The following is a 20,727-nucleotide window of genomic DNA, read 5'->3' as shown; positions in this document are numbered from 1 at the left end:
CAGTTGCCACAGTTTTGTCCGTTCACTTAATCTTGTAAACATTTTTTGTGTTGACTTTGATATCCCTTGCAAGTTTCTTTTCATACTCCCTTTTTGTAGCTCTTGCTATCTGTTTTGTCACCCTTTGCTGTTCTTTGTATCTCTCCCAGTCGCCAGGATCTGTGCTATTTTTTGCATTTTTGTACATTTTTTCTTTTAGTTTTATGTTGTCCCTTATCTCTTTTGTCATCCATGGCTGTTTTTTTTGGCAAGTAAATCTTTTGCCCCTTAGGGGTATGAACTGGTTCTGCATCACGTTAAATTCTTTTTTGAACACCTCCCATTGATCTTCTGTCGTTTTACCCATTATCAGATTTGCCCAGTTTACTGTGGACAGTCTCTGTCTCATCCTGCTGAAGTCGGCCTTGCCTAAATTTAGAATCTTAGTAACTGATACGGGTTTCTCCGTTTCAAACACAACGTTGAACTCGATCATATTATGATCACTATCAGATAAATATTCACGCACTGTTAGGCTTTTAACTGAAACTGGCTCATTACTCATCATTAAATCTAATAATGCCTGCCCTTCTTGGTTCGAGGACATATTTTTTTTTTATTCGTTCACGGGATGTGGGGGTCGCTGGCAAGGCCGGCATTTATTGCCCATCCCTAATTGCCCTTGAGAAGGTGGTGGTGAGCCGCCTTCTTGAACCGCTGCAGTCCGTGTGGTGACGGTTCTCCCACAGTGCTGTTAGGAAGGGAGTTCCAGGATTTTGACCCAGCGACAATGAAGGAACGGCGATATATTTCCAAGTCGGGATGGTGTGTGACTTGGAGGGGAACGTGCAGGTGGTGTTGTTCCCATGTGCCTGCTGCCCTTGTCCTTCTAGGTGGTAGAGGTCGCGGGTTTGGGAGGTGCTGTCGAAGAAGCCTTGGCGAGTTGCTGCAGTGCATCCTGTGGATGGTGCACACTGCAGCCACTGTGCGCCGGTGGTGAAGGGAGTGAATGTTTAGGGTGGTGGATGGGGTGCCAATCAAGGGGGCTGCTTTATCTTGGATGGTGTCGAGCTTCTTGAGTGTTGTTGGAGCTGCACTCATCCAGGCAAGTGGAGAGTATTCCATCACACTCCTGACTTGTGCCTTGTAGATGGTGGAAAGGCTTTGGGGAGTCAGGAGGTGAGTCACTCGCCGCAGAATACCCAGCCTCTGACTTTATTATTGCAGAAACAATGTTGTCATGGTGACATGGGCGGACACGTGGCAGATGAAGTTTAACACGGAAAAATGCGAAGTGATGCATTTCAGTAGGAAAAATGAGGCGAGACAATATAAACTAGAGGGCACCATTCTAAAAGGGGTAGAGGAGGGATCTGGGGGTATATGTGCACAAATCGTTGAAGGTGGCAGGGCAGGTTGAGAAAGCAGTTAAAAAAGCATACGGGATCCTGGGCTTTATAAATAAATTTAAAACAGAAATAGACAGTCTCCTAGAAGTAAAGGGAATTAGGGGTTACGGGGAGCGGGCAGGAAATTGGACATGAATTTAAATTTGAGGTTAGGATCAGATCAGCCATGATCTTACTGAATGGCGGAGCAGGCTCGAGGGACCGATTGGCCTACTCCTGCTCCTATTTCTTATGTTCTTATGTTCTTATAAATAAAGGCAAAGAGTACAAAAGCAAGGAAGTCATGATGAACCTTTACAAAGCATTGGTTCGGCCACAACTGGAGTATTGTGTCCAGTTCTGGGCATCGCACTTTAGGAAGGATGTGAAGGCCTTAGAGAGGGTGCAGAGGAGATTTACTAGAATGATGCCAGGGATGACGGACTTCAGTTACGTGGATAGACTGGAAAAGCTGCGGTTGTTCTCCTTGGAAAACAGAAGGTCGGGAGGAGATTTGATCGAGGTATTCAAAATCATGAAGGGTCTACAATTGTAAACAATTTTACAACACCAAGTTATAGTCCAACGATTTTATTTTTAATCCCACAAGCTTTCGGGGGCTTTCCCCTTCCTCAGGCGGTGTCTGAGGAAGGGGAAAGCCTCCGAAAGCTTGTGGGATTAAAAATAAAATCGTTGGACTATAACTTGGTGTTGTAAAATTGTTTACAATTGTTAACCCCAGTCCATCACCGGCATCTCCACATCATGAAGGGTCTAGACAGAGTAGATGGAGAGAAATTGTTCCCAATGGGGGAAGAGTCAAGAACCAGAGGACATAGATTTAAGGTGATTGGCAAAAGAACCAAAGATAACACGAGGAAAAACTCTTTTACACAGCGAGTGGTTAGGATCTGGAATGCACTGCCCGAGGGGGTGGTGGAGGCAGATTCAATCATGGCCTTCAAAAGGGAACTGGATAAGTACTTGAAATGACAAAATGTGCAGGGCTACGGGGATAGGGCGGGGGAGAGTGGAACTAGCTGGATTGCTCGTGCGTAGAGCCGGCACGGACTCGATGGGCCGAATGGTCTCCTTCCGTGCTGTAACCTTTCTCTGATTCTATGAAACCCAATGACAGACATATGGGGAGATGTGGGTAAAATTAATAATGGGGGTAATTTTAGCCCAGAGCCGGGAAGGCGGTGGGGCGGGGGGGGGTGGCGGTCGAATTGCGGAGGGGAAACCCGGAAGTGCGGTTTCCCGGACTTCATTATGATTTTGACGTAAGGACATCTTTTATTTTTTTGACGGTTTCCCGCCTGGCCTGATTGACAGGCTGGTCTCAGTCGGACAGAAGAAGAGCAAGGAAGAGGTAAGTGTTTAGGTAAGTCTTAGATTGGATGGATGGGGGGGCATTGGGGGGATTGGTGGGCATTGGGGCATTGGGGGGCATGGGAGCATCGGGGGGCATGGAGGTCATCGGGGAGAGTTAGTCATCGGGGTGGGGTCAGTCATCGGGGGTCAGTCATCGGGGGGGGTCAGTCATTGGGGGGGGTAGTCATCGGGGGGGGTCAGTCATCGGGGGGGGTAGTCATCGGGGGGGGTCAGTCATCGGGGGGGTGTCAGTCATCGGGGGAGGGTCAGTCATCGGGGGAGGGTCAGTCATCGGGGGGGTCAGTCATCGGGGTGGGGTCAGTCATCGGGGTGGGGTCAGTCATCGGGGTGGGGTCAGTCATCGGGGGGGGTCAGTCATCGGGGGGGGGCTCAGTCATCGGGGGGGGCAGTCATTGGGAGGTGGATCGGGGTGTCATCAGGAGGGTGATCCGGGGTCATCAGGGGGAATCAGGGGTCAGTCACCGGGGGAGGCTCAGTCATCGATGGAGGAGTCGGGATCGGGGGTCATCGCCAGGGTCGCAATCGTTGGAGGGGTGGGATGTCGCGATCATTGGTGGTGTCGTGATTGTTGATGGGGGGGTCACGATTGCTGGGGGATCGTAATTGTTGGGGGACATCGGTGATCATTGCGGGGGGGGGGGGTCGGAATTGTTGGGGGGTATCGGCTATCATTGGGGGGTCACGATTGTTGGGGGAGCATTGGCGATCATTGGAGGGGTCGTGATCGTTGGGGGGGTCACGATCGTTGGGGGGGTCGCGATCGTTGGGGGGTCGCGATCGTTGGGGGGTCGCGATCATTGGGGAGGTCGCGATCATTGGGGGGGGTCGTGATCATTGGGGGGGTCGTGATCGTTGAGGGGGTCGCGATCGTTGGGGGGTCACGATCATTGGGGGGGTCAGGATTGTTGGGGGGGTCGCGATCATTGGGAGGGTCGCGATCATTGAGGGTGGTGTCAGCAATCGTTGGGGGAGGCATCGGCGATCATTGGGGGGGGTCACGATCATTGGGGGGCACAATCGTTGGAGGGGTCGCGATCATTGGGGGGCCACAATCATTGGGGGGGTCGTGATCATTGGGGGGTTCGCGATCATTGGGGGGTTCGCGATCGTTGGGGGGTTCGCGATCATTGGGGGGTTCGCGATCGTTGGGGGGTTCGCGATCGTTGGGGGGTTCGCGATCGTTGTGGGGGGGGGTCACTGCAGGTAGATTTGTTGGGCCTGGGGGAAACGATCTTGCTCCTCCGGGCCCACAAGCTGTGCCATAAAGGCTCTTACCTGCAGTTTCGGGCCTTCTCTTTCAAACCGCGTGACAAGTACAGAGGAGTGAGGAATTCCAACTCCCAGAGGCTAAAATCACAAAACCTTTCAAATTGGAGGCCCGCAGTCTCCTGGAAAGGTTTTAGTGACCAACCCATCTCCTGAGAGCAGGTTGGTCACCCACCCCTCGTCTCGACCCCATGAAAACCAGAAATCGGCAGGTTAGAGGTGGGTTGGTGGCAGGTTTGAAATTGTTCCAATTTTCAATGCCCCCCCACTGTTTTTCCAGGCTAAAATCATGCCATAGAAACCCAATCCCAGGAGTCACAGATAAAACCAAGAACACGGAACCAATAAACTCAATAACACCTGTAGGAACTCAGTCATATTAGGAAGTGATCAAATGCCACTTGTCCCAGTTTGGCATCAATTCTAGACACCAACTCAGTTCCATCAGCCAAAGGTGGTTCAGCTCCTGCACATTTTTGTTATTTTCAAACAAAATACACTTACTTCAAATTTGTCACATACCAATAGAGAATCTATGTCTTTCTATCCTGACCACACCCTCCCTGGACTAAAAGCAGGTGAAATTCCAGGATTTCAGTCCAGCTCTAACAGTTTAACCTTCTGTAGAGATATAGGTTCAGACATGGAACATCACAGGGGAATTGCATTACAGGCTCAACATAAGCAGTGCTATCGAACTCCGGGCTGCATTTTTGGTTGTGAACCTATTCAAAATTCTGGGCTCATCCACTGGTAGCAAACTCATTCCACATACTGCCTCTGCCCCTAACCTATCACAAACACAACACACAGGCGTGTACCTAGAACCCCATCAAACTCTTTGAGAGACTTCAATCAGAAACTGGCAGAGCATAAACACACCTCAGGGTCACTCGATAGTTTGTTTTGCATAAATAGCCTCCGCATCAGAACTTTTTGGGTAGCAGTGGGTTAATGCTCTTTGTGAATCTCACTAGATTAGATTGTGTGAGCACTGGGACATTGTGTGGTGTAGGCAGTGAGGGATCAACCTTTCCTGGGAGCTGCTACAAGCTGCAGGAGCTGGTTAATATGTTCGAGCAGCGTGTGAAAGTGATGGGTACTTACACACTGTGCCTCCTGGGCAAACTCAGCTCCTTCTGCAAAAGAAAGAAACAAGACTCAGTTCGGACAACACACTCACTCACGGAAAGGCATTCAGCACAAAGGGAGTGTTAGAAGCTTTATCAGCTCCACCGCAAATGACCATGATGTGTTTTGTACAGGGACTGACCGCGTCTACAGTATCTCCTGAGAGACACTCAGTGACGGCACTGATGTCATTGTGTCACAATGATGCTATTTACTTCTCTCTCTCTCTCTCTCTCTCTCTCTCTCTCTCTCTCTGTCTCTCTCTCTCTCTCTCTGTCTCTCTCTCTCTCTCAAAAGAACGTAAGAAATAGGCGCAGGAGTAGACCCCTTTGAGCTTGCTCGACCATTCAATCAGATCATGGCTGATCAACTCCACTTTCCCACCTGGTCAATATCCCTTGATTCCCTTAGAGTCCAAAAATCTATCGATCTCAGTCTTGAATATATTTAACGAATCTTTCTCTCTCTCTCTCTCTCTCTGTCTGTCTCTCTCTCTCTGTCTGATTCTTTCTCTTTCTCTCTGTCTCTCTCTCTCTCTATCTCTCTCCCTGATTCTCTCTCTCTCTCTTTCTGTCTCTCTGTCTGATTCTCTCTCTTTCTCTCTGTCTCTCCCTCTCTCGTTCTCTCTCTCTCTCTGATTCTCTCTCTTTCTCTCTGTCTCTCTTTCTATTTCTTTTTCTGATTCTCTTTCTTTCTGTCTCTCTCTCTGATTCTCTCTCTCTGATTCTCTCTCTCTCTCTCTGCCTCTCTCTCTTTCTCTGACTCTTTGGGCTCAATTTTAAAATGGCAGTGGGATGGCAGCGGGGTGGGCGGGGGTCAATGGGAGCGAGGCAAACCTGGATAATAAAAACTTACCTTTCCCAATGACTTAATTGGTGACCTTTAATGTGGCTTCCGGGTTTGCCGTCCGAAAGCTGCGCAGTGGGCGGACTGCGCACCCACATAACAAGCTGTCAGCTGGAGTGTCTGGATTTAAAGGGCCATTGCTCCAATGGATTTTAGAATCATAGAATCATAGAAGTTACAACATGGAAACAGGCCCTTCGGCCCAACATGTCCATGTCGCCCAGTTTATACCACTAAGCTAGTCCCAATTGCCTGCACTTGGCCCATATCCCTCGAACAAAGAGCAAAAAGAACCAATGGAGCATCACAGGGGCAAGGCTGCTCCAAGATTCATCTCCATTCACTCCAGCTGCTACTGGCCGGGGTGAGGAGGAGGAGGGAGCTATTTTACTTGGCCGACAGGAGGAAGTGGCCAGCCTCTGCCACCAAGAAGGCCTGGCTCGAGGGGGCAGAGGAGGTCACCAGTAGCAGCAACATCTCCCACATCTGGATCCAGTGCAGGAAGCGCTTCAATGACCTAACTAGGTCAGCAAAAGTGAGTACATTTACTGATTCTCCAGCATTCCGTGTCGCACATCACCGTCCCCACCCCCAACTCATTCGGCTTTGCCAAGACTATTCCATCACTCCTCACACCCACTTAAGGCTCATCCTCAACTTACCTGCACTTCCTGAACACTTTCTCACCTCTCCATTTGTGACCCCACCCCTACACTCACCCCAGTCCTCATCCAATGTGATGTCTCTGTCTCATACTCACCCTCTGATGCACCTCTTTCACGGTCAGCCTCACCCAAAGCAATGCATTCATTGGCTGACCACTTCACCCTCACTCACTCACACGTCTGTACTTTCTCCCCTGCTAGGAGAGAGCACAAAATGCTCGCGAGAGGGCGAGGACCGGAGGGGGGGGTGGGGGCCACAACAAATCGTGGTCCTCACAGAGGCGGAGCAGGAGGTGCTCGAGACCAGCCGCACCCTCGAGCGCCTGTCCGTCGGGGACGCCGAGACTGACACCCCGCAAACGTCTGGTGACACAACTTTAACATTCAGCACACACAATATGAATTGATGTTAACAGTGATTGGCATGTTGAACACCTCAGTATGCTCATCGCATCATGACACATCTGTGATGATGCTTAATATTGCCCTCTGTTCTCTTACCGACCCTTCAACGACAACAGTGATGGCAGAGGGCGATTCCTCAGAGGAGCTCCCGGCCTCTGAGGGGGCACCGTCACATCTTAGCGAGCCATCCACCAGCGCAGATACTCCCACCTCGGTGGGTCCTAGTAGTCAGTTAGTTGGGTTGGCACCTGGTGAGTCACCACACACAGGTGAGCACGAGCAAACACTGGTGGCAGGGGCAGCTGTGGAGAGTCCGCGTCGGGGGGAGCACTCCTCTCCAGGCTCTGCTCAGCTGGACACAGATGCTGAACCCTGGGGGCCATCCTTTAAAAGGAGAATGATCGAGGGGCAGCAGCACATTTGCGAGGTGCTGGAACAGGTGCCACACGCACTCTCCACAATCACGCAGAGGATGGAGGAGTCCAACTCCTGCATGAGTGGAATGGTGGCACAGGTACAGGAGGGAATCTCTGAGATAGTGTCACAGGGGCGTGAGGGAATCTCTGAGATAGTGTCACATGTACGAGAGGGAATCTCTGAGATAGTGTCGCGGGTAAGTGCGGGAATGTCTGCAATGCAGGGAAGGCTAGCCTCCATTGAGCTTCAAGCACGGCTCACAAATGAGTCCATTCAGGTCCTGGCAACGGCCCTTCGGACTCAGGGTGAACAACATTCTGCTGCATTAAACAGGCAGACAGATACTCTAGCACTGGCCTTCGAAGGCATCACACATGTCCTCCAAACTGTGTCCAGCAGGGTGGTAGGAGTGATGTGGGCCTGGCCCAGGAGAGGGATGATGGCGAAAGGGGTCATGGAAGTGGGGACGCCATTCAAATCACTTCCACGTCTCACCCACTGCCCCATTTTCAACCAGTAACCACAATGCTGCCTCCTCTCCAGGTGACCGAGTCTGCCCCTGCACAGGGTGCAGGTGGAGCAGTCTTTGGAGGGGCTCTCACTGGCTCCAAAATCCAGAGGGCATAGGCCCAAAGCATCTAAACAGTCTGGGCATGAACATGAGCAACCTGCCACTGCCTCTGCTGCAGCCACAGGGGATGCACCACGTCGAATCGGTAGGAAGAGAAAAGCTAAGGATTTGTGATCACGAAGGGGATGAACAAGGGTGTCTGACAGACTATCATGTTTTTCATTTCTTTTTGGTTTTTGTTAAAGTCACATTAAATGTTACCATTCTCACCACTACTGCCACGTCTTGCCCATTCTTGACTGGCTTTTGTGATAGCGCCCTTTCTTATGCTTCACCATGAACGGTGACACTTAATGCCACCCAGTGGGTCACTTTACAGTAAGTGTATGTGTAGATGCGGGATTGTTTTGCGCGGGGTGTGGGGGAATGGGCTGATGTTGGTGCTGGCCTTTCCAGGTGGTGTGAGGACTGGACTCTTCTCACTTTCTGATCTTACAAGAATTGTTCGCACATGAGTGACTCCCTGGCCTCAGGAACAGCCAAGTGAGCCGCTGCTCTGTCCATGGGTTCGTCCTCCTCCTCCTCCTGCTTCTGCTTTTGCACCTCCTCAATGTGGATGGCAGATGTGGATGGTGGATGGAGCCTCCTCAACCAGTACCCCTCTCTGTTAAGCCATGTTGTGCAGGACACAACACACTACAAAAATGCGACCCATTCTGTCTGGTGCGTATTGAAGCGCTCCCTCAGAACGATCAAGGCATCAAAATCGCATCTTGAGCAGCCCTATCGCACGTTCAATTGATAAGGTCCCACACAAGAGGTTAGTGTGCAAAATTAAAGCACATGGGATTGGGGGGAATATACTGGCATGGATTGAAAATTGGTTGACAGACAGGAAACAGAGAGTAGGAATAAGCGGGTCTTTTTCCAGGTGGCAGGCAGTGACCAGTGGGGTACCGCAGGGATCAGTGCTTGGGCCCCAGCTATTCACAATATATATCAATGATTTGGATGAGGGAACTGAATGTAACATTTCCAAGTTTGCAGACGACACAAAGCTGGGATGGAATGTGAGCTGTGAGGAGGATGCAAAGAGGCTCCGATGTGATTTAGACAAGTTGGGTGAGTGGGCAAGAACATGGCAGATGCAGTATAACGTGGATAAATGTGAGGTTATCCACTTTGGTTGTAAAAACAGAAAGGCAGATTATTATCTGAATGGTGATAGATTGGGAAAAGGGGAGGTGCAACAAGACCTGGGTGTCCTTGTACACCAGTCACTGAAAGCGAGCATTCAGGTGCAGCAAGCAGTTAGGAAGGCGAATGGTATGTTGGCCTTCATTGCAAGAGGATTTGAGTACAGGAGCAGGGATGTCTTACTGCAGTTGTACAGGGCCTTGGTGAGACCACATCTGGAGTATTGTTGCAGTTTTGGTCTCCTTATCTGAGGAAGGATGTCCTTGCCATGGAGGGAGTGCAACGAAGGTTTACCAGACTGATTCCTGGGATGGCAGGACTGTCGTATGAGGAGAGATTGGGTCGACTAGGCCTATATTCACTAGAGTTTAGAAGAATGAGAGGTGATCTCATCGAAACATATAAAATTCTAACAGGAGTCAACAGACTAGATGCAGGGAGGATGTTCCCAATGGCTGGGGAGTCCAGAACCAGGGGTCACAGTCTCAGGATACGGGGTATGCCATTTAAAACCGAGATGAGGAGAAATTTCTTCACTCAGAGGGTGGTGAACCTGTGGAATTCTCTACCACAGAAGGCAGTGGAGGCCAAGTCATTAGATGTATTCAAGAAAGAGATAGATATATTTCTTAATGCTAAAGGATCAAGGGATATGGGGAAAAAGCAGGAACAGGGTACTGAGTTAGACGATCAGCCATGATCTTTTTGAATGGCGGAGCAGGCCTGAAGGGCCGAATGGCCTATTCTTGTTCCTATTTTCTATGTTTCTATGAGTCAGGAGGTGAGTCACTCGCCGCACAATACCCAGCCTCTGAACTGCTCTTGGAGCCACAGTATTTATGTGGCTGGTCCAGTTAAGTTTCTGGTCAGTGGTGACCCCCAGGATGTTGATGTGGGGGATTTAGCGATGGTAATGCCATTGAATGTCAAGGCGAGGTGGTTAGACTCTCTCTTATTGGAATTGGCCATTGCCTGGCATTTGTCTGGCGCGAATGTTACTTGCCACTTATCAGCCCAAGCCTGGATGTTGTCCAGGTCTTGCTGCATGCAGGCACAGACTGCTTCATCATTTGAGGGGTTGCAAATGGAACTGAACACTGTGCAATCATCAGCGAACATCCCCATTTCTGACCTTATGATGGAGGGAAGGTCATTGATGCAGCAGCTGAAGATGGTTGGGCCTAGGACACTGCCCTGAGGAACTCCTGCAGCAATGTCCTGGGGCTGAGATGATTGGCCTCCAACAACCACAACCATCTTCCTTTGCGCTAGGTATGACTCCAGCCACTGGAGAGTTTTCCCCCTGATTCCCACTGATTTCAATTTTACTAGGGCTCCTTGGTGCCACACTCGGTCAAATGCTGCCTTGATGTCAAGGGCAGTCACTCTCATCTCACCTCTGGAATTCAGCTCTTTTGTCCATGTTTGGACCAAGGCTGTAATGAGGTCTGGAGCCGAGTGGTCCTGGCGGAACCCAAACTGAGCATCGGTGAGCAGGTTATTGGTGAGTAAGTGCCACTTGATAGCACTGTCGACGACACCTTCCATCACTTTGCTGATGATTGAGAGTAGACTGATGGGACGGTAATTGGCAGGATTGGATTTGTCCTGCTTTTTGTGGACAGGACATACCTGGGCAATTTTCCACATTGTCGGGTAGATGCCAGTGTTGTAGCTGTACTGGGACAGTTTGGCCAGAGGCGCAGCTCGTTCTGGAGCACAAGTCTTCAGCACTACAGCCGGGATGTTGACGGGGCCCATAGCCTTTGCTGTATCCAATGCACTCATGTTACTGCTCCACCTTTCTCACTGATGTTACTGTTCATGTTTCTCACTGATGTTACTGCTCCACCTTTCTCACTGATGTTACTGTTCATGTTTCTCACTGATGTTACTGTTCATATTTCTCACTGATGTTACTGTTCATGTTTCTCACTGATGTTACTGTTCATATTTCTCACTGATGTTACTGTTCATGTTTCTCACTGATGTTACTGTTCATATTTCTCACTGATGTTACTGTTCATGTTTCTCACTGATGTTACTGTTCATATTTCTCACTGATGTTACTGTTCATGTTTCTCACTGATGTTACTGCCCCATGTTTTGCACCAATGTTACTGTTCATGTTTCTCACTGATGTTACTGTTCATATTTCTCACTGATGTTACTGTACATGATTCTCAGTGATGTTACTGTACATGATTCTTAGTGATGCTACATAAGAACGTAAGAACACAATAAACAGGAGCAGGAGTAGGCCATCCGGCCCCTCAAGCCTGCTCCGCCATTCAATGAGACCATGGCTGATCTTCTACCTCAACCCCATTTTCCTTCACTATCCCCATATCCCTTGATGCCTTTAATATCTAGAAATCTATCGATCTCTGTTTTGAATGTACTCAATGACTGAGCCTCCACAGCCCTCTGGGGTAGAGAATTCCAAAGATTCACCACCCACTAAGTGAAGAAATTTCTCCTCATCTCAGTCCTAAATGGCCAACCCCTTATTCTGAGACTGTGACCCCTGGTTCTAGACTCCCCAGCCAGGGGAAACATCCTCCCTGCATCTACCCTGTCGAGGCCTGTAAGAATTTTGTATGTTTCAAAGAGATCACCTCTCATTCTTCTAAACAAGAGAATACAGGCCTAGTCTACTCAATCTCTCCTCATACGACAATCCCGCCAACCCAGGAATCAGTCTGGTGAATTTTTGTTGCACTCCCTCGTTGGCGAGTATATCCTTTCTTAGGTAAGGAAACCAAAATTGTACACAATACTCCAGGTGCAGTCTCACCAAGGCCCTATATAATTGCAGTAAGACATCATCACTCCTCTACTCAAATCATCTTGTAATAAAGGCCAACATACCATTTGCCTTCCTAATTGCTTGCTGCACCTGCATGTTAGCTTTCAGTGACTCATGTACAAGGACATCCAGGTCCCTTTGAACATCAACATTTCCCAATCTCTCACCATTTAAAAAATACCCTGCATTTATGTTTTGCCTACCAAAGTGGATAACTTCACATTTTTCCACATTATATTCCATCTGCCATGTTCTTGCCCACTCACTTAGCCTTTCTATATAGGAACATAGGAACAGGAGTAGGCCATTCAGCCCCTCTTGCCTGCTCTGCCATTTGATAAGATCATGGCTGATCTGTGATCTAACTCCATATACCTGCCTTTGGCCCATTTCCCTTAATACCTTTGGTTGCCAAAAAGCTATCTATCTCACATTTAAATTTAGCAATTGAGCTAGTATCAATTGCCGTTTGCGGAAGAGAGCTCCAAACTTCTACCACCCTTTGTGTGTAGAAATGTTTTCTAATCTCACTCCCGAAAGGTCTGGCTCTAATTTTTAGACTGTGCCCCCTACTCCTAGAATCCCCAACCAGCGGAAATAGTTTCTCTCTATCCACCCTATCCGTTCCTCTTAATATCTTATAAACTTCGATCAGATCACCCCTTAACCTTCGAAACTCCAGAGAATACAACCCCAATTTGTGTAATCTCTCCTCGTAACTTAACCCTTGAAGTCCGGGTATTATTCTAGTAAACTTACACTGCACTCCCTCCATGGCCAATATGTCCTTCCGAAGGTGCGGTGCCCAGAACTGCTCACAGTACTCCAGGTGCGGTCTAACCAGGGTTTTGTATAGCTGCAGCATAACTTCTGCCCCCTTGTACTCCAGTCCTCCAGATATAAAGGCCAGCATTCCATTAGCCTTCTTGATTATTTTCTGCACCTGTTCGTGACACTTCAATGATCCATGTACCTGAACCCCTAAGTCCCTTTGGACATCCACAGTTTTTAACTTTTTACCATTTAGAAAGTACCCTGTTCTATCCTTTTTTGATCCAAAGTGGATGACCTCACATTTGTCTACATTGAATTCCATTTGCCACAGTTTTGCCCATTCACCTAATCTATCAATAGCGCTTTGTAATTTTATGTTTTCATCTACACTGCTTACAATGCCACCAATCTTTGTGTCATCGGCAAACTTAGATATGAGACTTTCTATGCCTTCATCTAAGTCGTTAATAAATATTGTGAATAATTGAGGTCCCAAGACAGATCCCTGTGGGACTCCACTAGTCACATCCTGCCAACGTGAGTACCTATCCATTATCCCTACTCTCTGTCGCCTTTCGCTCAGCCAACTTCCTAACCAAGTCCGTACTTTTCCCTCAATTCCATGGGCTTCTATCTTAGCTAACAGTCTCTTATGTGGGACCTTATCAAATGCCTTCTTGAAGTCCATATAAATAACATCCATTGACATTCCCCTGCCCACTACTTTAGTCACCTCTTCAAAAAATTCAATCAGGTTTGTCAGGCACGACCTACCTTTCACAAATCCATGCTGGCTCTCTCTGATTAACTGAAAGTTCTCGAGGTGTTCAGTCACCCTATCCTTAATTATAGACTCCAGCATTTTCCCCACAACAGATGTTAGGCTAACTGGTCTATAATTCCTTGGTTTCCCTCTCTCTCCTTTCTTAAAAAGCAGAGTGACATTTGCAATTTTCCAATCTAGAGGGACAGTTCCTGAATCTAGAGAACTTTGAAAGATTATAGTTAGGGCATCTGCAATGTGCTCACCTACTTCCTTTAAAACTCTGGGATGGAAACCATCTGGTCCTGGACATTTGTCACTCTTTAGTGCTATTATTTTCTTCATTACTGTTGCTTCCCTTATGTTAATTTTATCGAGTCCCTGTCCCCGATTCAATATTATTTTTCTTGGGATTTCCGGCATGCTATCCTCTTTTTCTACTGTAAATACTGACGCAAAGTAATTTTTCAACATGTCCGCCAGTTCCCCATTGTCAATGACAATATCCCCACTTCCAGTTTTTAAGGGGCCAACACTGCTCCTGACCACCTTCTTTTTCCTAATATAACTATAAAAGTTCTTCGTATTGGTTTTGATATCCCTTGCGAGTTTCTTTTCATACTCTCTTTTTGTAGCTCTTACTATCTGTTTTGTGACCCTTTGTTGATCTTTGTAACTTTCCCATTCGCCTGGATCTGTGCCATTTTTTGCCTTTTTGTATGCCCGTTCTTTATGTCTTATACTGTCCCTTACCTCTTTAGTTGTCCATGGCTGGTTTTTTTGGCAAGTAGAGTTCTTGCCCCTCAGGGGTATAAACCAATTCTGTATCACGTTAAATGTTTCTTTAAACATTTCCCACTGATCATCATTCGTTTTACCCATTAACAGATTTGCCCAGTTTACTGTGGACAGTCTCTGTCTCATCCCATTGAAGTCAGCCTTGCCCAAGTCTAGAATCTTAGCAGCTGACTCACTTTTTTCCCTTTCAAACACTACATTGAACTCGATCATGTTATGATTGCTATTGGATAGATGTTCACACACAGTTAAGCCGTTAACTAAATCTGGTTCATTACTCATTACTAAATCTAGTATGGCTTGCCCCCTTGTTGCCTCTAGGACATACTGCTGTAGTAAACTATCCCGGACACACTCAAGAAATTCAACACCTTTCTGACAGTTGCTAGTCTGCTTTTCCCAATCTATGTTAAGGTTAAAGTCCCCCATTAAGACCACTATGCCTTTCTTACACGCTTGTCTAATCTCTGCATTTGTACAATCTAGCACTTCAGAGCTGCTGCCAGGGCTCCTATACACAACTTCCACTATAGTCTTAGATCCTTTCCTATTTCTCAATTCAACCCATAAGGCCTCTGTTGGCTGCTTACCTCTCGTTATATCCTCCTTTATCATTGAAGTGATTTCATCTCTAATCACTAAGGCTACTCCTCCCCCTCTTCCATTTTCCCTGTCTCTCCTGTAGACCTTGTAACCCGGTATATTTAGTTCCCAATCCTGACCATCCTGCAGCCATGTCTCAGTAATAGCTATCATGTCATACCCTCCAATTTGAATTTGAACCTGTAGTTCTTTAATTTATTCCTTATACTCCGTGCATTTGTATATAGAACTCTTAGTTGGGCCACACACCCTAGCCTGACCTTCAGCTTTGATGCTGGGTTAATTGCCTTACGCCTTCTAGTTTTCACGTTATCTGTAGTGCCTAAAGTACACTTTCTTTCTGCTGCTCTACGCTTTTCCCTTTCACTTGTTCTTGAACAGCTGTTTGTACTATTTGTATTGTAAATTTCCCCTGGGTCTTCCCCTCTCTTGCTGCTCTCAACTTTACTCCCTTCTGACTCCCCGCTCAGGTTCCCATCCCCCTGCTACTCTAGTTTAAACCTTCCCCAACAGCACTAGCAAACACCCCCGCGAGGACATTGGTCCCGGTCCTGCTCGGGTGTAACCCGTCACGCTTGTACAGGTCCCACCTTCCCCAGAACCGGTCCCAATGTCCCAGGAATCTAAATCCCTCCCTCCTACACCATCCCTTCATCCGGTCTATTCTCCTGTTCCTATACTCACTAGCACGTGGCTCTGGTAGTAATCCTGAGATAACTACCTTTGATCCCCTTGAAGCCTCTTTGAATCCTCCTCACAACTCACATTCCCACTTAGTTTTGTGTCATCAGCAAACTTGAAAATATTACATTTAGCCCCCTCATCCAAATCATTGATATAGATTGTGAATAGCTGGGGCCCAAGCACTGATCCCTGCGGTACCCCACTAGTCACAGTCTGCCAACCTGAAACAGACCCGTTTATTCCTACTTTCTGTTTTCTATCTGTTAACCAATTCTCAATCCATGCCAATATATTACCCCCAATTCCACGTGCTCTAACTTTGTTCACCAACCTCCTGTGTGGGACCTTATCGAAAGCCTTCTGAAAATCCAAATAGACCACATGCACTGGTTCCCCCTTATCTATTCTACTAGTTACATCCTCAAAGAACTTCAATAGGTTTGTCAAACATGATTTCCCTTTCATAAATTCATGTTGACTCTGCCAAATCCTATTATTATTTTCTAAGTGTCCTGTTATCACATCCTTTATAATAGATTCTAGCATTTTCCCTCCTACTGATGTCAGGCTAACCGGTCTGTAGTTCCCTGTTTTCTCTCTCCCTCTTTCTTAAACAGTGGGGTTACATTTGCCACCCTCCAATCTGCAGGAACCATTCCCAAATCTATAGAATTTTGGAAGATGACAACCAATGCATCCACTATGTCTATAGCCACCTCTTTCAAAACCCTGAGATGCAGATCATCAGGTCCTTGGGATTTATCAACTTTCAGTCCCATTAATTTCTCTAGCATTATTTTTTACTAATACTAATTTCTTTCAGTTCCTCATTCTTGTCAGACCCTTGATTCTCTAGTATTTCTGGGAGGTTTTTTGGTCTTTTTCCGTGAAGACAGACACAAAGAGCCCGATATTACCAGGGCGGCGGGTTCGTGGCGGGGGGACGACTGGGCGCGTGGGTAACGCGCCCGGTGAAATCAGACTGCCCCACACGCAATCGCAGGCTGATTGGATCCACTTACCTGTTGTTCCGGGTTCCCCGCTGCTAACCTGCGAGTCGGGCGGGCTGCGCATGCGCAGTAAGTTCTGCCAGCTGGAGGAGCTCTATTTAAAGGGGCAGTCCTCCACTGACTGATGCTGCAAGAAATAGGAAAAATTACAGCATGGAGCAGCCCAGGGGGAAGGCTGCTCCCAGGTTTAATGATGCCTCACTCCAGGTATCATTGGATGGGGTGAAGAGGAGGGGGAGGACCGAGATCTTCCCCCCGGTGGGCGGGAGAAAGTGGCCTGCCTCTGCCACCAAGAAGGCCTGGCTCGACGTGGCAGAGGAGGTCACCTGCACCACCAACATATCGCCACCTGCATACAGTGCAGGAGGCGCTGCAATGACCTAAGTAGGTCAGCCAAAGTGAGTACACTTACTCATTCCCCTACACTCCGTCTGCCACATCACCGCCCCCACCCCACATCTCCTTCTGCACAGCCAACACTACTCTGTCACATCACCCCTCACACCCACTGAACCCTCATCCTCATCTTACCTGCACTTACTCACCTCGCCAGTACTCATACCACCACTACCACTCAACCCAATCCTCATACAATCTCATGGCTCTACCTCATACTCACCCTCTCGTGCATCTCTTTCACGGTCAGCCTCACTCAACCTGCCACTACCTGTGCTGCAGATACAGGGCATGCATCACATATGTGCAGTAGACAGCGTAAGGCAAACGTGTCGTGAGCATGAAGGGGATGCACAAGGGTGTTTGAGGGTTTGTCATGGTTTTTACTTATATTTGATTTCTGACCAACTCACATTACATATTATATTGGCACCACTACTGTCACGTCTTTGCGAATCTTGTCTGGTTTGTGCAATAATGCCCTTTCCTGAGGATCACAATGAAGACCCACAACTGATGCCACCCATTGTGTCACTGCAGAGTGGCTGTAGGTGTATTTGCAGGGCTCTTTTGTGCAGACGACTGAGAGACGTCGGCGATGTCCCCGGTGGCACCCTGGAAGGATACGGAGGAGAAGTTGTTGAGGGCAGTGGTGACTTTGACAGCGACAGGTAAGAAGATGGTGTTCAGACCAGCCGGGAGCAGCTCGGCATGAAGGAGGCTGAAGATGTCCATGACTACATGTCGAGTGACTCTGAACCTCCGTGAGCACTGCTGCTCAGAGAGGTCCAGGAAGCTGAGCCTCGGTCTGTAGACCCTGTGGCGAGGGTCTTCTGCGACGCATCTCTCTCTGCTGTTGCCCTCCCTCCTGCTGTGCAGGTGGATGTGTCACAGCACTGTGTTGTGGGGCTCCACGTGTCAGAGGTGGACGGTGTGGCTGGTGAGGCTGGTGATGCTGTTCGCCCTCCGAGGAGGTCATGACGGAAGCTACGGCGGCCCCCATCCAGAAGATGTACATCTGAGGGGGTCCGCAAGGTAGGTACATGTGTCTGGACACCGGGGTAAGTGTGCAAGTTGGTGAATTTTGTTGTTAGGAGGAGGGTGGTGGAGGCCAAACTTTGTCCAAAGTGACAGAGTGGCCTCCTGCAATGAGTGAGGGTCTCCCCCCACCTGTCAAATGGACCTTTGCAGCTGCCACAGGCTGATGGCTGCAACACGTCCATTTGAACTGGGAGTGTTTCCCCCAGTACGGGAAACAGTCCCAGTTGTTTGCAAAATCCCACCCCTCCTAAAATATCATGTTAATCAGGTCTCTAAACGACCTGAAATACCGAGATAAATAGCTTAAGTGACATCCCGCCAGCTTTAATTGCCAGCGGGAGTCCCACATGCGGGGACTGCGCGCGCATGTCAGCGCGTCAGTGGGAAACCTGGAAATGGGGCGGGTTGGAGCCGGGATCCCGCCCCGCCCCGGGAATCCCCGATTTTCGTAGCCCCCCCCGCCAGGAACGCACCCAATCGCAGATGCTAAAATCGAGTCCAAAGTGTTTGTTTAATTTCTCTGCCATTTCCTTATTCCCCATTATAAATTCTCCCGTCTCTGTCTGTAAGGGACCCACATTTGCCTTCACCAGTCTTTTCCTTTTTACATACCTACAGAAGCTTTTACAGTCCGTTTTTATGTTTCTCGCTAATTTACTCTCATATTCTATTTTCCCTCTTTATCAATTTCTTGGTCCTCCTAAGTTGAATTCTAAAATGCTCCCAATCCTCAGGTTTACTGCTTTTTCTGGTAACTTTATCTGCCTTTCTTTGATTTAATGCTATCTTTAATTTCTCTTGTTAGCCACAGTTGGACCACTTTTCCTGTTGGGTTTTTGTGCCTTAAAGGGAATATATATTTGTTGCAAATTATGTATTAATTCTTTAAATGCCAGACATTGCCTGTCTATCATCATACCTTTTAATGTAGTTCCCCAATCAACCACAGCCAACTTGCGCCTCATACCTTCGTAGTTTCCTTTGTTTAGATTTAAGACTCTAGTTTCGGATTGAACGACATCACTTTCAAACTTAATGAAGAATTCTATCATATTATGGCCACTCTTCCCTAAGGGCTCTTTTACAACAAGATTATTAATTAACCCTTTCTCATTGCATAATACTAGATCCAAAGTAGCCTGTTCCCTAGTTGGTTCCTCAACATACTGATTTAGAAAACCATCTCATATAAATTCCAGGAATTTGTCCTCCAAAGTATTAGTGCTAATTTGGTTTGCCCAATCTGTATGTAGATTACAGTCCCCCATGATTCCTGTATTACCCTTGTTACATGCTCTTCTAATTTCCTGCTTTATACCGTGCCCTACATTACCACTACTGTTTGGTGGCCTATAAACAACTCCCACCAATGTTTTCTGCCCCTTGCTGTTTCTTAGCTCTACCCAAACTGATTCTACATCTTGAACTTCTGAGTCAAGATCTTTTCTCACTATTGTACTGATCTCATCCTTTATTAACAGCGCTACCCCACCCCCTTTCCCTTGTCCTTCCTAAATCTCAAATATCCATGAATATTCAGTTCCCATCCTTGGTGACCCTGCAGCCACGTCCCTGTAATGGCAATTAGATCAGACCCATTGACTTCGATTTGTGCCATTAATTCATCTACCATGTGAATGCTGCGTGCATTCATATAAAGTGCCTTTAATTTTGCCTTTTACTGTCCATGTTTCTCACTGATGTTACTGTCCATGTTTCTCACTGAAGTTACTGTCCATGTTTCTCGCTGATGTTACTGTCCATGTTTCTCGCTGATGTTACTGTCCATGTTTCTCACTGATGTTACTGTCCATGTTTCTCCCTGATGTTGCTGCTCCATGTTTCTCACTGATGTTACTGTCCATGTTTCTCACTGATGTTACTGTCCATGTTTCTCCCTGATGTTGCTGCTCCATGTTTCTCGCTGATGTTACTGTCCATGTTTCTCACTGATGTTACTGTCCATGTTTCTCGCTGATGTTACTGTCCATGTTTCTCACTGATGTTACTGTCCATGTTTCTCACTGATGTTACTGTCCATGTTTCTCCCTGATGTTGCTGCTCCATGTTTCTCACTGATGTTACTGTCCATGTTTCTCACTGATGTTACTGTCCATGTTTCTCCCTGATGTTGTTGCTCCATGTTTCTCACTGATGTTACTGTCCATGTTTCTCACTGATGTTGCTGCTCCATGTTTCTCGCTGATGTTACTGTCCATGTTTCTCACTGATGTTACTGTACATGTTTCTCGCTGATATTATTGTCCATGTTTCTCACTGATGTTACTGTCCATGTTTCTCACTGATGTTACTGCTCCATGTTTCTCGCTGATGTTACTGTCCATGTTTCTCACTGATGTTGCTGCTCCATGTTTCTCGCTGATGTTACTGTCCATGTTTCTCACTGATGTTACTGTCCATGTTTCTCGCTGATGTTACTGTCCATGTTTCTCACTGATGTTACTGTACATGTTTCTCGCTGATATTATTGTCCATGTTTCTCGCTGATGTTACTGTCCATGTTTCTCACTGATGTTGCTGCTCCATGTTTCTCGCTGATGTTACTGTCCATGTTTCTCACTGATGTTA

The 20,727-nt window shown here is 47.5% G+C and overlaps 1 protein-coding gene across 1 annotated transcript in view; it reads left to right on the top strand.

The window, feature by feature from the left end:
* The first annotated feature begins 1,803 nt into the window (after positions 1–1,803).
* The window catches only part of LOC137299708 (interleukin-12 receptor subunit beta-1-like), a 120,555-nt gene continuing 101,631 nt past the window's right edge, over positions 1,804–20,727 (top strand). The window contains exons 1-2 of the mRNA XM_067968647.1: positions 1,804–1,890; positions 2,703–2,739. Coding sequence (XP_067824748.1) covers positions 1,804–1,890; positions 2,703–2,739 — 124 coding nt within the window. The remainder of the gene's footprint in view (positions 1,891–2,702; positions 2,740–20,727) is intronic.

This window comes from Heptranchias perlo, chromosome 29 (genome assembly GCF_035084215.1).
Source record: "Heptranchias perlo isolate sHepPer1 chromosome 29, sHepPer1.hap1, whole genome shotgun sequence".
Taxonomy (NCBI): Eukaryota; Metazoa; Chordata; class Chondrichthyes; order Hexanchiformes; family Hexanchidae; genus Heptranchias; species Heptranchias perlo.
Note: the sequence above shows the minus strand (reverse complement) of the source record. Positions and strands in the feature narration are given on the sequence as shown.